General features: G+C 33.6%; 1 protein-coding gene across 1 annotated transcript; it reads right to left on the reverse strand.

Moving 5' to 3' along the window:
• Positions 1 to 406: 406 nt before the first annotated feature.
• Positions 407 to 14,153, reverse strand: LOC110103467 (U6 snRNA-associated Sm-like protein LSm6). The gene is made up of 3 exons (XM_020832204.2): positions 13,965 to 14,153; positions 965 to 1,078; positions 407 to 640 (listed from the first exon to the last, which is right to left on the reverse strand). The coding sequence occupies exons 1-3, from the start codon at positions 14,095 to 14,097 to the stop codon at positions 594 to 596; spliced, it is 294 nt and encodes a 97-aa protein (XP_020687863.1). The 5' UTR covers positions 14,098 to 14,153; the 3' UTR covers positions 407 to 593.
• Between the last annotated feature and the right edge of the window lie 2,824 nt (positions 14,154 to 16,977).

Below are 16,977 nucleotides of genomic sequence, written 5' to 3' on the forward strand. Positions count from 1 at the left end.
AGAATCATGCAATATTAATATTAAATAAATCATCATGAGCTTTTGTCATATTTTTAATGAACTATTTGTTGAACAACAAATTAAAATATTCACAAACATAAACAAACATCAAACATGCAAGTCCATATTCAATCTTATTCATTTATATGAATAGTTTTAAACATTTTGCTCAAACTAGTTCAAATAAGTAAATTTATAAACAAACATGCAAGCTTTATGCTTCATTTGGAACAGTTTTTTTAATGTTTTTTAAAATAACTTTTTTAAAAAAAAAAAATTGAAATAAATATTTTGTACTAAAAAATTATTTTAAAAAAAGTAATGCAAAGCTATCCAAACCATCACAGGACAATAATCCTCCATGGTGCCTTCTGTTCACAGTGGAACAAGAAAATAGAAGATCCAGTATCAAAAACACAAAATATATTGCATAAAAGAGCTCATAGAATGTAAATTTTCATATCAAAACTAAAATTAGATATAATCCTCATAAGAAACCAGAGATAAGAAAGCAATAATTTAAATTACATTCTTGCTTGAAAACTTTAAAATGTTCTAACCTAATAAAAGTCTTGGTACAACAACAAAAACAGTCATGCTCCTTCTCCAACTGTCCTTTTAGAGGTACTGATATAGAGAACTGCAGACACAGATAAGCTTCTATCAATATAATAAAATGAAATTAGGATGTACTCAAGAAGAAATTATTAGGTGTGTGTTATATACGGCGTACGAACAAACAATCAAGTGTAAGGTTGTGTTATATACGGCGTACGAACAAACAATCAACTACAAAACTGCTTTAAGAAGCAGTAAGAAAACCGTCTCAAACAAAGCCTAAGTACGCAAGTGTGTACTCCATCTGCTTGGAATACACACTTGTACACAAATGTGTAGTCTGCACGTAATAATTTCTCGTACTCATGAAACTTGTAGACAAGTCAACAAGATTTAGAGGAATCACCATTGTTGCCTCTAATGAAGGCATCACCATATTTGTTCTTTAGCTGGCCATTAACGTACTCCTCAGTTTGCTCCATGGCAATGTTCATGTAACCATCCAAACAAGCTAGAATGCCTGCATAACGTATTTTCATGAAGTTTAGAACTTAGTAAATTCACATATTATATCTGTATAACACTCATATGTATGAAATATCCGAAAAAAAAACTACTATTTTCTGTATTTTTTACAAGTTTTGGAAAAAATATAAGAATGTTGACCGTAAACAGATGGAAGTATGCCAAAGTGCTTCTACACTTTCTGAAAGAATAGCTTTACTGCAAATACTCAATGATGGCTTTTGTTGCAAGGAATCAAACATGTCTTCTTGTTAAACCTATCACCATCAACAAAAATAGATAATTAATGTCCTTCTTAGTCTTGGGCAGGCATCCAAGGAAAGTGATGGAGCTGCTTTCTCAGGCTAAGGCTTCGTTTGGGACGGCTTTCTTACTGCTTCTTAAAGCGGCTTTAATATAAAGCTGCTTTAAGAAGCAGTAAGAAAGCCGTCCCAAGCGAAACCGAAGTATGAGAAAAGGTATGTATAGGCCCACTATTGATTGGCGAGTTTAGATGTGTTGAAGAGAAACAAGTTCATAAAAAATTAGTTCAAGTCCAAGTCTATTTTTGGCAAGCATGCCACTCCAGGGTCAACAATAAGTTTTCTACTCCAAATTCCTCTCTCTTAACGTGTGAGCCCCTCTAATCCAAGTGATTTAATTGGCTCATTTAAGGGACACACAAATGATGGCTATGATAAAGAAGGCCATCTTCCATGCAAAAGGTTGGTGACTGACTTCCTCGAATGCTTTGATATTCTTTTGGACCTCAGGATCAACTTAGTATAGCTCTCCAAACTCTTTCTGATGTCACAGTAGAAATCACACTCTTCATTATGACCTTGACAGTACAATGAAAAATTAGTTCTGAGCACCTTTTTGGTGCTAGATAGCCAAGCTGATCTAATGTAAACCATCCACTCCATAATACATATAGAGGTAGCCCTGCTTCCCGCAGCCTCCCACCCTCATCTCCATTTTTTTTAATAGCTTAGAGTTCTTAAATGGCTTGCCCTAATTGCTCCACCTTGTCGGCCTCGCCGTCGCCAGCAAACTTCAAAACAGCTTATCTCTGTTAGGAAACACTTGGATTCACAAGGGTTCCTAGCCAAAATCAGTAAACTGCAGCGATGATATTGCTGTCCACAGTAGGAAACAGCCCACAAACAGAGAAAAACTGGAGTTTTACACAAGAAATCTGAGAAAAAACCAAACAAAACCCTTGTATTTCACTAGTAGATGAATAAAACAGCAAAAATACAATTGATCCTCAATTCGAGAGAAGGATCGATCTCTCCCAAATCTCTAGACGCCGCTAGAGCCCAAAGAAAACCTAAATCTAAGAGATCTCAAATTTCAGCCAAATTCAAGATGTTCAAACCCTAGGAAAATCAACTATTTAATGCATACAAATCAAAAGGAAATCCCTAAACAATCCCTACATTCAATTTCCCTCCTAGAATCCATTCAAAAACCTTCCTAAAAAGAGTTCTCAAGCCTTGCATGCGTGCGGCTGACGGAAGAGGCGGAGAGATTTCGCCTGTTCTCCGCCTGGGCTGGTCCCGCGTGGACCGGCTGGACCAGTCCATTGGACCGATCTAACAATCTCCAATCACAGATAAGTAAACTGCTCAAACTGATCTCACCATTTGATTTAGAAATCCCTAAAGGTTTAGAAATCCTAGGAAGACAAAATGCGAGTTATTAGATCTGTTTAAAATAGATCTAGTGGTGACAATATTCCTTAGGAACATTTTAGCACTTTTTTTATGATTTTTTATGATCACCTGAGAATGCCAAATCCTTTAAAGTTTTAATTGAATATGTCATTGAATGCAAGGAATTTCGTACAAAAAGTTTCATTAAATTTTGATGTTATCTTTTAATTATAAAAAAATCATTATTTATAGATTCAAATGATTAATATAGGAAATGGTTTTTGAAATTTCCCAAACTCTTTATATAACATGATTATATCATATCAAGCTGCAGATAATTATCACATTTTTTGTGATCATTAGATTGCATGTTATGAATTTTTGAATGCATAATATTAATATTTAAGAATTATATTACATGACTAATAAAAAATTGCTGAAAATTTTGGGTAGATTCTTGTTATGCATTTACTTGTTAACAATTTTTTTTGAATTTGAGGAGATTTTTTTTTTGTGTTTAATAATTAGTTAACCTCTATGTTCATTATTTTCGAATATTTACCGACTAATATAACTAACACACACCCATATCATTGAAAGATGACTCATATGCCTTTACATGTAAGCAATTTATTTTTGAATTTTTGAAGATATTGATTGTGTTTAATAATTAATTAACCTCTATTTCATTATTTTCTAATTTTCACTAACTAACCTAATACACACATTATTGAATGATGGCCCATGTGCTGCTATTAACATGTTTGAAGCTTGCAATTTTATAGAATTTAGTTTTACATATGACTTTTTATAGGGAAATTTAAATTTACAATCAAACAAAAAAGTTTTTAGCTTCAATTTTAAATTTTTTATTTCTTTTCGTTTTTTTCAACTTATAAGTTTAAACATCTATGGAGAGATGTTTTAAGAAGTCATCAAAATTAAATTTATCAACACCTTTAGATGAGAAAAACAAAAATAAAGTTAAATAGAGATTGATTCAACCAAAATTTAATAAGATATAGAAAATCTTACATCATATCCAAAATATTCAAGCTTAAGTTCGAAGACCATACTTACAAAGAGGGCCATGTTAGCCTAACATTTATGACTTTCCTAAAAGTAAATTTGGAACAAAAATAGATGTTTCAATCCTAGTTGGTTTGATAAAGATTCTAATTGGTTATGTAAAGCATATCATTTATGTTGTTATTTTTTCAAAGAAGCAGGTAGAGGAAATAAAGATGATAAGACATCTAATAAAAATAAAATTTTAAATTAGAAAAAATCATATATATTTGAACTTCATGTTCAAGGTCATAAAAATGACAATAATAATGCACGATGAAATTATGAGGATTTAATAAAACCGAGTCAACATATTAGTTTTATATTTTAGAAGCAATATAATCATGCTAAAATAGCATATAATACTCATATGAATACTTTTATCAATTGTGTGAGGTTTCTTCAAGATAATCACTCGCTTTTTGAGAACATGATTAGTCTTATAAATCCAAAAAAAAATTTAAAAAATTCTTATATTAGTGAAGCTTATGACTTATCATAATAACAATATAAATAAAGTGGTACTAAGAAATGCTCTTGAAAATTTAAAATTAACTTCGTCTTACATTCAAAAAGATATTACAAGTGCTGCATCGATTGTAATAACAAACTTCATAATTAAGAAAATTGGAGAAGATTACTTCTCTATTTTAGTTGATGAATTTCATAACATATTTGCTAAATAACAAATGGTTATTGTACTGCGATATATTAATGAAAAAAGTTAGATAATTGAGCATTTTGTTGGAGCAGCAAAAAATATAACTGCTAACATGTATAGTATCTCTGTTGAATCATCACATATTTTGCAGATAAAATAACAAAATATTCTTAATAATATATCTTTGATTCCTTTCAAGTGCCCCGTTAGCAGTATGGATGAAGGTGATCCATATTTTGATAGAGGGGGCAATAGCAAGTTGACCATGAATGTATTGGGAATGAATTTACAATGGGGTGAAGCTAATAGTGGAAGAATTCCATTTTACCTACATACGATCATTTGGAGTCATGTGAAAGTTATCATGGGATGTTTGGGGATCAAAATATTTGACCCGAACCCAAACCTACCTAACTCAAACCCAACTAGTTTAACCCATCTATTATATGGATAATGTAATTTTTTTTTTTTATCGACATGACCAAATTAACCCAAACACAACCCATATAATCCGAGCATGACCAATTTAACCCAAACTTGAATAGCAATCAGATCACTTTTGAATCAATTTCGAGTTCCTGAGTCAACCTGAACCAAACAAGAAATTTAAACTAGTCAAGATTTGATAATATCCGAACCCAATCTGTCAACTCAAATTCTTTTTTTTTTAGATTCGTGTTGCGATATATCATATAGGATCATTTATTGACATCCCTATTTCTTTCCTAGTAATTCTTTTTTTGCATTATTTCTTCTTCATCGATTGGCTACTCCAACGATAGCTTCTTCTTTGCTTTTTTTCTACCTTCGGTGCCATCCAAATCAAGAAAGGAAGGACTTTTTTCACCATATAGTATAGTAAATTGTGGGATGACAAAATACAACATGGCCAGTGGAAGGCATGGTTTTGCCTCAAAGGTCGCATCCAATCCAAGAGGAATCATCACCAAGAATTTTAGTCGAACCAACATAAACTCAATGAGCAAAACTACGTCAAAAGGTCACAATCCATTATACTATTTATTCATTAAAAAAAAGGAAGATTACCTCACTGAAGAGATTCCACATGTGAATGATATAATTCAAAATCTAATTTTGAAAAAATATATAGTGATGTCATGGTTAATCAACTCCATGACTGATAATACCAAAGAAAATCTAATGAACCATAAGACCACTACATAGATATAGTATGTAATGACTAAAAAATACCCCAACAAAAACAATAAATCAAAAATCTTTGAGATGATGACAAAACTCTATATTCTAAGGCATGATAAACTCACTTTAATCAAATATTCAATATTCTGGCAATAAATTGGAAGCAACTTTATATCCTTGAATTTGAGTGAAAAATATTCTAAGAACAATCAACAATACAAAATAATTATTGAAAAACAGTGGATCCACAAATTTTTAATTGGCCTTAATAAAACCCTTAATGACGTATAGGTAAGAATTCTTAGCAAGAACCAATTGTCAAGTCTCAGAAAATCCTTCTCTTAAGTTTGGAGAGATGAAAACCGGAAAATGTGATTTTAAGAACCCAAGGCATTAGCCCAGGATGTTCGGCCCTAGTTGCCTCAATTTATCAGTGAAAATTGACAAAAAATAGCAAATCATGGTGTGAGCACTGCAAAAAAGATGGACACACAAAGGAAATGAGTTCAAAAGTTTCATGAAAATCAGTCTATTGGAAGCCATAATGCCACCCTCGAGGCAAGGACAACCATGGCAAGACTGCAGCCCAAATGAGTATGGGTGTCAATATTGGACCCGACCCGAAAATCGGACCTGAACCCGACCCAAAAATTTCGGGTTTGGGTTGACCCGAACCCGAAGCGGGTCGGGTTCGAGTTAAGGTTTTCGACCTGTTTCAAAAAACGGGTCGGGTTTGGGTTGACCTGGAAACCCGGAAATGACCCGAAATAACCTGGTTGCCCGATCTGCCAGCGTCATTCTGCCCGCATGCATCGACTCGTTGCCGCAGCGGTAGTGCCACGCGTGACGCACTGACGCGGCCGTCGCGGCGTCACCATCACATCAGCTGGCCGAGTCCAGCTGTCCAGTGCAGTAGTCCCCAGTCACATTTGCGATCTGCCCAGCCGTTGGCGCAAACCCGCGGTTGAGTCCGCCGCGAGTCGCAGCTGCCCAGTGCGGCAGTGCCCGCTGCTGCTGTCGAACGCCGAAGCATGACTCGGCGTGCCACTGTCGAATCCAAAGTGGGTCGGGTCGGGTTGACCCGAACCCGAAGCGGGTGGGATTCGGGTTCGCAAAACTAACCCGTATACAAAAACGGGTCAGGTTCGAGTTAACACAAATAATGTCGGGTAAGTTCCGGGTTCGACCCGAACCCGATCCATGACACAAAATTGACACCCCTACAAATGAGATCAATCCTCTGCAAGTCAGGTTCATTTAATGAAGAACAAATAGAAATCCTACAAAAATATTTCAGCAAACTCAACACAAGAACTCTTCTAATGATATTTACACTCTAATGCAAAAAAGGTCATCGTCTAGGTGTCTTAAATATAAATTTGGAAAATTCAAATCCATTGATAATGGGCTTGGGAGCATCATATTACATAACTGAAGATGCTTCCATATTTTATAAATATAACCCAAGTTATGACAAATTTTTATGGTCTAAGTTGTTGATAGATCAATCTCAAAAGAAATTACTATAAGTGCGTCATCATTTCAAAGTATTCAACTCATGACTTTATTCTCAAAATTCCAAAATTAAATTGCAATTTAATGTCAAGAAGCCAACATATAAGAGATCTTAATTGTGTTACTAAATGTTTTAAATGTGTGAATTTCAAATTTTAGATTAAAAAAATTAATAAGTAGCATTAAGATATGTGTGGCTTTCTATCTTTCCGAGTTAACATTCCTGAAATACAATAAAAAAGAATAAGAAATGTCTCTTATAGTAGTAGAAAAAATTGTATTATCATACAGTGGCATTATTGATTATCACTACTATTCGCAATATTTATATAGATATTAGTCCCTTAATTGCTTGTCGCCAATCTCCTTAAATGTTCATGTTAACGTGCAAAACAAAAGAATTTGTTCATAAACAACAATGAAACTAAAGGAAGCATAGCTACAATAAGCTTCATCGATCTCTCTGTTGTGATGGCCTCTATTGTCTTTTCAAAAATATCAACCTCTGTCATTATCTTTATTGTGTTACCATCCAACATCATCTCTGTTACAATGGCCTACATTGTCATCTCAACGACATTAATATTTTTTCCATATGAAAATCCATATGAATACTGCATTGAAATCAGCCCCCCCCCCCCCCCCCTCTTCTCTCTCTGTCTCTTTATCTCTCTAGACAACAGCAAGGCGCATGATGGAATGAAGCTAAGGCATATGGCGCTCTTCCCACAAGAGGATGGAGAAATGGAGGATAGGATGCCACCACCTTGTTGTTTGGTGTAGACAAAGCTGACCTCTCATTTTACAGCATATGGATTCATTAAAGATCTATAGCTACATTGATAGAAAATTATAGTAGGTGCACAAACTATTCTCTATATTAAACGACAAATATATTGTTATTGATTCCATCATGTTAATAGCCCTCCTAACCAAAATAGTAGGTAACAACGTCATTGCTATTATTCACCAAGTTTATATAAATGTTAGCCCCTTAATTGCTTGTCGCCACTCTCCTTAAATGTTCATGTTGATGTGCAAAAATGAAACAAATTGTCCATAATCAACAATGAAGCTAAAGGAAAAACATAGCTACAATAAGCTTCATCGATCTCCCTATTGTGGTGGCCCCTATTGTCTTCTCAAAAATGTCAACCTCTATCATTGTCTTTATTCGGCTGGCATCCAAAATCATCTCTGTTATATTGGCCTACATTGTCATATCAATGACATTGATATTTGTCCTTGTCTAATTGCACCCCCTTCCCCAACCCCCAACCCCCACCCACCTGCCGTTGATGAAAACATAGCAGTGACACATGTTATTCTCTCTCTTAAATGATAAACTTGATGTCATTGATGGCATCTCGTAAATAGCTCTCCCAAAGAAGATAGCAAGCAACAATTTCATTGTTATTGCTTGTCATATTTATATAGATGTTAGTCCTTTAGTTGCTTGAATGTTCATGTTGATATGCAAAATGAAAGAAATTGTCCATAATAAATAATGAAGCTAAAGTAAACATAGCTAAAATAAGCTTCATAGACCTCTCTATTGTGGTGGACTCTATTGTCTTCTCAAAAATGTCAACCTTTGTCATTGTCTTTATTATGTTGGCATCCAACATCATCTCTGTTATATTAACCTGCATTTTCATCTCAACAACATCGATATTTGTCCTTTTATAAATTGCATTGAAATCTAGAGTCCCCTCCCCCATCTCAACATACACTGCTAGCTTTGATCTTCATATCCATCATCACCTTCGAGTTTTATATCAATCCCCTCTCCTCCAATCTAGCATCCACCATGATCTCCATGTTCATCAACTATAGCCGCCTCTAAACCCAACATTATCATCATCACATCTAAGCTCGATATCCATCACCGCCTCTTAGCTCACTCTTTGCGGCCATCACCAAAATTGAACTCCATCATTGTCTCGAATTATAAACATTAGATCCACCTCTCTTCCCAGCTTGTGTTCATATTTATGTATTTTATATCAATAAATTAGTAATCATAAAGGGTTCGAAAGGGGATACTATCTAAGCTTAATTCAAACTATACTACTAAGTCACTGCCTTGAGCACCAAAGGCCTTCCTCAAGGCAATACCTCTTGTTTGAATGAGGTGCTAATATCATATTTTGAGAAAAGTGTTAACATCATGCTTTCAAAATGGAGGAGATTTTGCTAGTAAGAACTACTAGCTAAGTGAAGATTTTATCAAAATCTTCTACATACGTTTGCTGGATATGTGTGTGTAAATGGTACCCTACAATCAATTGAAATGCCATTAAGGCAAGATAATCAACATGTATCATTGTGCAATAATATATTGCCCTTATCAGGATCAAGTAACGTGGCAACAAAAAGTCTAACCTTGACTACAACCTAACTAGAGATTCACATTAATGTTCAGGGCATTGTTGCAATGATAAAGTGGCTGACCTAAAATAAAAAATAATGGTCAGGAAACAACGTTATTTTTAGGGTAATTTCTTGGGGTAGGGGATATAAAAATTCTTATTATGGAGGCCCAAGTTGAGGGTAGCTTTAGTAAGGATATGTGACCATCATGTCAAACATCATAAACACGATAAATAAAGTAATCATCATTGTCTAGGGCTTAAAAAATCCACCTAGTCTAAAATACTTATAAATTAAATCTTAGGGGAGGTTGCTATTGATAAAAATCACCACCCCAAATGTTCCTCATTAGGAACCCGTAATTACATGTGCTCATTAAAGATCTAAATCAAATGCATGTCATTAATGGACCCAATAGAATAGCCATCATCAAAATTCCAAAGCTAAATTGAAACATTTAGTTGCTTAATTTAATCAAATTGCTGAAGCCCTCAATAAAAACGATAAATCTAGTAATTTGAAAAGTATGATTTGCATATGATGTAGAAAATTGAATAAGATGGCCATATTAGGCAAACTGATTAAATAGTATCATTATTTGTTTCTTTTATTTATATTATGCTATTTCTTGATTTATTTATAAAGTGCAATAGATGGCTTACTTATTGTAATAAGAAAAGTATAAAGAATGTAATCAAGCACTAATTTGATGGAATATGGAAGGAATAAATTTCTCTCCTCCATGTTTGTTTTTTTCATAAGCAGTTCAAATGCCGAAAGGAAGAATACAATTCTCTCATTTTTTTATAGGATATGAGCTTGGATTAAGATCCTTGCTTCCTTTTGCATTCAACTCGAAGGATTTATATCAATTTATTTGTCTAACAATCATAATATCCCTAAATTCAAATGTCATAAGCACTTTCTCTCTCTTTTCTCAACAACACTCTTGGTTACAAGTATTTATTCCTCTCCACATCAAGCCCTCTTCACCCATGGAAGCATAGGATTCATCGCATGATAGCACTGACTTCCTCGTGTGAAACTCTGAATCTTTGACTAACACTTGCATGCACACTAACATTTGATGTCTCTAGCTTCATTTTTGTCCTCAACAGGTGCATCATCTCCACATTGGGCCTAGATTGATATTGCGATCCATCTTCATGTTGAACCTCTTTATGTGAGACATATTATGACTCGTCTGCATCTCTTGCAACTTGCTTTCATCACCTTCATAGCATCCATCTATCATCATCGCAAATTGCCTTCAATGATTACTACATTGTGAATCACTCCTCCAACTCATTATCACAACACACTTTTTTATCTCAACTCCCTCTCATCACCATCGAACAACAACTTCTAGAAGCAACAAGATTCTAGCCTTTTGATTCATTGATCTCCAGTCATGCAAATTTGTCAATCATGCTTTCCAAGTGTGCCTATCAATCTCTTATAGTTGTCAACCTTCAATATCTATACCTACTGACTAAATAAATGTTTGATCTAGCTTTTCATCATGATTTATTAATCTCCTGTAACCATCTAATATCGTCAATCTCTGGTATTCATCGACAAATCTTTTTGTTATTCCTCTAATTAAGTGCCTTATTGTGCAATTCTCTCCTATAAGACCGAATAAAGCATTGCCACCTAAAGGCATAACTCCTCTCCTTCAAGACCAAACATATTTCGCAATAAGCAAATAGACCTACTCCAAAAATTATTCAATCAATCGCAAAACAAAATGTATCCCTATCTCCATCATGATTGCTATAAGTTCATTGGCCCAAACAAGTTGTCTCATAAATAAAGTATTGCAAACTCATAATAAAAAAAATACTTTGGCTTAATCTTTAGTGAGTATCTAACAAGTCAGAGAATTATTCATCAAAGCTCATGCGTCGACACATTGCAATAAAATAGGATAGCTACGGGGAAAAATAGGCATCATCTTAAGATAGCTAAATCACTCATGTTTACTACCCATATTCTTAAATAATTTTGGGAGAAGATGTACTAACCACAACATATCTCATAAATAGAACGTCTTCTCATATTCTTTTTTCTAATCTTGGGAAGAATTATTATTGCACTTACCCAAAACTAGAATTATCTCCACCATTCCCATGAAAATGTTTGAGTGATCTGCATATGTCCAAATTCATCCACAAAATAGGTGTAAATTTGACCTCATAGCCATCAAATACATATTCAAAGATATTCCCCTAACTAGAAATAGTATAATTAATATTATCCCATTATAACATGTTTTATAACTCCATGAATATTATCTTATTATCTTCTTTGCACAAAAATCATAATATACCAAAATTGATATTTGAAGGGAGAAGTCCCAAGAACATCAACATTGGAATATTACTACTAAAAATGTCACTATAGCTAGTCATCATGATGTACACCCATGACAAGGTTGCATGCACCCAATTGAAGTTAAGTCATCATACCCTAGTTAGGCGGAAAGGCCATCTAAATATGAATGAATATCACAATATAACTTTTGAGGAACTGTGATTCAGAGATCCGATCATGAAGGAGATGGTCAATCCGACCATCCACTTCAAAGAAGTCCTTTAGTCGAAACTACCATCAAGATTTGGAAATCCATTGATGAAAAGTTAAAGAGTTTGTATTCTTTGAAATTTTGAATGATGATCACACTATCAAAATTCAAAGAGAGTGTCACTAGCAATCCATACAAATGATCAGATTTTCTATCAGACATCATCGAGAAAGATGAGTCTTTGGAAGTTGGAGCATGGATCAAATTTTCTATCAGACATCATTGAGAAAGATGAGTCTTTGGAAGTTGGAGCATGGATCAAATTTTATATAACATCAAAATAAGGATAAAATTGAATTAGTTGTTTGGATAAGTTTGTATTTGAATTTAAATTCATATTAGGGAAATTCCTACTTGGATTATAATTTAATTGGAACTTATGTAGGCTATTATTATAGGTTGGTTTCCTCTTGGTATGGAATTTGTTTAAGCATATATAAGAACTCATCCTTTGTCGTGACTAGCAATTTAAAGGAAATGATTCTTTCAATGAAAGCAATTGAAAATTTCTCCGAAAAATCCTTCCTCTTCTTTCACTTTTTCCTCTCCCAAACAAAATTGATCAGGATTCCTATAGCTAAAAGCTGCAGGTAGGTAAGCATAAGCCCCAACTCTAGAGTGCTACTGTTGTTGCTTGCCAGTTGGTGTGTTGCTTCCTTACCTGCTGTCATTGCTGCTCTTGCTAGTTTTCACGACTGCTCTTTTTATGCCTATCAGATAATTGTTACTGTTAGATAAGCCGTTGTTGAGGTCATTGAAGTTGTCAGGAGACAACTGTTACTTTCTGTTAATTTAAAGCCAAATCACATAATAAAAAAGCCTTGTCATCAGTTACTTCTTCGATGTTTTTGTATGCCATAAAAGTTGGAACAGCAAGCCAAAATCAGCTAGAGTGTTTTCCATCCAGCAAAGAAAAATAGTCCAGATTATTGTTTTCAACAATCCAATCCAGGACAAGATTCAAGCGGTTCGTTTACTGTCTAGTGGAGGATATTTAAGAAAACAGAGATAAAACATGCAATCTGCAGCAAGTAGGAGGAGAGGATAGCATAGGGAATTCAACTATAGCACGAGACAGAACTCGACACACCTTTAATTGATTGATATGGAAGCTCCATAAAATTTCTTAAAACTATATTCTAACCAATATAAAATCTCATTGAAGGCATATGCAATAACACTGAGAGGTTCAACCAACAGAACTATGACTACCATGATGCAAATGGTGCGGCTGAAGGCAATATATCAATAACCGCAAGAAAATCAAGCATTTTGTTAATCATTTACTGATAAACCATGTTTTACAGGTAAAAAGAAGGCCTAAAAAATCTACACATAAAATTTCTTGAGAGAAAATCGTGTATCTTGAAGCACACAATAGATACATGAACAAGACTAGAACCACCATGATGCTAGTGGTGCGCTGGAAGAAGATAACAGTCATCAGAAATGGTAACATGAAGAGCACAAGATGGAAGGCACAGGCTTAGCTATCTAAACCGAAATTTTAATTTCGGTTTATTCTGAAAAGCTGATGTAGTTTCTCAGAACAGCAGTGAATTTTAAAGATGTCATTAATCATCTTTCGTGAACTAACTATGCAATCATCTTCCGTCGAAAATGGTGGGCTTCATTCCTTATTTTCCCTAGTAGCCAATCCAACAAAGCTTAGGAATAAATGAGCTAACCCTCAGAAACCCTAACATTGGAAGAAGGCAAAACAAAGCCTCTAGAACTCAAAAAAGGAGTCAGGTAATCTAACAACCATCTTAAACATAAGCATTTACAATCTCAAGAATCGGAAGAGAAAGAAAAGATAGCAATATAGCACCAAGAAGGCGGAGCATATAGATGCATAAGAAAAGAGTCAGGAATGGACCTCGGTAATCGACCCCTGAGTTCAGCTTAACGACGACAGGACGTCCGCGTATCGACTTCAGGAAATCCGCTGGCGTCTTCACAGACCCGCCACCTCCACCACCGCCGCCCGTCTCGCCTCCGCCGCTGCTCATCTCGCTTTCTTAAGCGGTGATTTTGTTGCTACGCTACCATGTCCAATAAGCCATAATAATCAAATTGTGAAAAATAATAGCTTTTAATAAACTAACCAATTTTATTTATTTTACCTAATTTTATTATTTTTTTACATTTAATATTATATCAGAATATTCAGAGTATTTTTCAAAAAAATAATATTAAATACAAAATATATTGAAAATAAAGCAAAAAAGTGTTCTCTTTATATAAAATTTTTGCTATGACTTTAATATCAAAAATTAAATTTGTCAACATAAATATAATGAAAAAAAATATTAATTATGATCATCTCTTTTAATTTCAATGAAACTCTCTTTAAAATAATTTATAAATTATTTATTGATTCCATTTTATTATTATTTAGCCTCTATCATCATAAGTAGAAAAAGAGGGCACATCTCATCCATAGTATTTAAAATTTTGTATGAGGTTTTCTTATGACTCATTGACTTTCTATATTCTTTATTTTATTATTATTATTATTATTATTATTAAGAAATCATCTTATCATCTAATATATGTCACATTCTCATGGGCATAAGACTTTTGAGTGAAGTCGCATTAAAACACTTAATATAACAGTGACTCTTTATAAACTTTGTTCAATATTAAACTTACATTTATTTTAACCCAAAAGAATATTTTTTAAAGGTATTTTATGATAGGATCCTCTATAATTGAGATTAGTTGTTACACAATCATCATTTGAGAAAAATAATTGTCAATTTGTTGCTTAAATGATATCCTAGATATGATAGTATGCTCAAATATCAAAGATCATAACTCCACAGTATTTTAGGGAATGAAACCTCACAACTCAAAAAGTTCCAAAAGGAACTAAAGATAGAAATCGAAGAAGACTTAAACTAAAGATAGAAATCAAAGAAGACTAAATTGAGGGATTTGAGAAGACTAACATATGGAACATAAAATATATGGAAGAGATAAGAGAAGACTAACATAAGAAAATGAAGACAAACCTAGGCGATAAGAGGATGGCCCCATGATTTTTCATCATCAAATTTTCACTTAAAATTCAAAATGCTATTATATTTTTAGTGCATTTTACATTAATATCTTTTTAAAAGAACCGGCTTGCGAGTTAACGAGTTGAGTCAAGGCTGGCTCAAGCTTGACTTATTGAGCTCAACTCACAAGCCATTTATCGAATCGAGTCTAAGCCAGCTCACGAGTCAGGTTAACTCATAACCTTAATCCTTACATTCCATGTTGGGATACCCATTTCTTCCTTTTAGATGTCATCTCTAACTTGCAGCAAGGTGGTACTTTTATAATGTTGACTTATCAACATCTTTGAACTACTAACTCAACAGTGTAATCTACCCCATAATGATTCTAACCCTCGACTAATATAATTAATTATAATTATATAATTTTGTGCTTTCACATAAATCTTAATATTCATAAAAGCATGAATATAACTCAAATTTATAGATGCATACCCTGTTGTTTCTACTTTTATCATAAACCAAAATATGGCTCCAATCTTAAAATTCTTCATAGGATTCATCTTGATATAAACAGCATGTATATTTCACATTACCATTGCTAAACCCTCTATTCAAGGCTTATAAAATGGCTAGTTAGCTTCTCTAATATAACAACAATAGTTTTAGTTCGTACAAGATAACATATGCAATAACAACAATATATTGTGATGAAAAGCTAATAATGTTGGATTATATTATTACCAGTTATTGCAATGGAATAGAGTTTCATAAATCATATAGGATAATAGGAGTCTGGATTTGAATAACCCAAAGTTTTATATTTGTTATAGTAATTGACTAATATCTCTTAGGAACTCTAAGGGTTGAATATGAAGGATTGTATTATTGTGTTTGGGTGGCTAGGGTCTACTAAATAAGGATTGATCCCCTTTAGTCAAGAGCTTGTTTTTACAATTAAGAAAATAAGGTTTGAAAAAGGTTGGACCTCTACTGACCCTGGATAACATTGTAAATGATAGAAGAATATTTGTAGTTGAGTTATGCACTTTGTATGGATTTTTCAAAGAGTTTAGAGTGGCGAATTGATAGCAAAGGAAATTGAAAATGTTATTCGGTAAACTTAAGAAATTGTGCAATTTATTTGAATTTGTTTTCGAAACAGGGTTGGATTTCCTTGTATAAGATTTGGGGATATGCATGAAAAGAAAATACAAATGTTTAATTCATTTAAAATCCCCAATCCTCTTAATCATAGCAATACAATACTTCTTAAAATAATTTCTATAAGTATTACATTTGAAATTGGAATTTCCACAAAGGCATAAGGTGGTTCTATATTTGTAGAGATGGTTGGTGCATATGTGAGGGAGGAAGTGGCTGACCTCATATATTATGAAAAACAGTTGATGTGATCATTTATATTGACTCAAGCTGATTTGGCATATATATATATATATATATATATATATATATATATATATATATATAAAAGAGAGAGAGAATTTACCTTAAAATGAGAAAGATGAGACTGATGAGAAAATGTGATTCTCGGTGACGAATAGACTCCCTATGGACCGACAACTTATCCGGACTTCTGGTTTAGAGAGAAGGTACATCAATAGAGTGTATTTGCCTCAAGTCAACACGAGAGGTTCAAAGATTCAAAGCCTTTAGAAAGACAAGAGATGAAGTAACTATGGCAAAAGAAATTACGGGGCATAGAGGAAGCCTTGAGTTACTTGTTATATCCAAGCATATAATGAATATTTTGACAAAATTTCTGGCGAAAATTAATTTATTATTTCCTATAAAAAATTATCAAAAGAAAACTTCCATTAATGCTAACGATAAGATGTAGTTTTCCTATTATGAGAATTTGACATT

The sequence above is a fragment of the Dendrobium catenatum genome, unplaced genomic scaffold (genome assembly GCF_001605985.2).
Source record: "Dendrobium catenatum unplaced genomic scaffold, ASM160598v2 fragScaff_scaffold_1456, whole genome shotgun sequence".
Lineage (NCBI taxonomy): Eukaryota > Viridiplantae > Streptophyta > Magnoliopsida > Asparagales > Orchidaceae > Dendrobium > Dendrobium catenatum.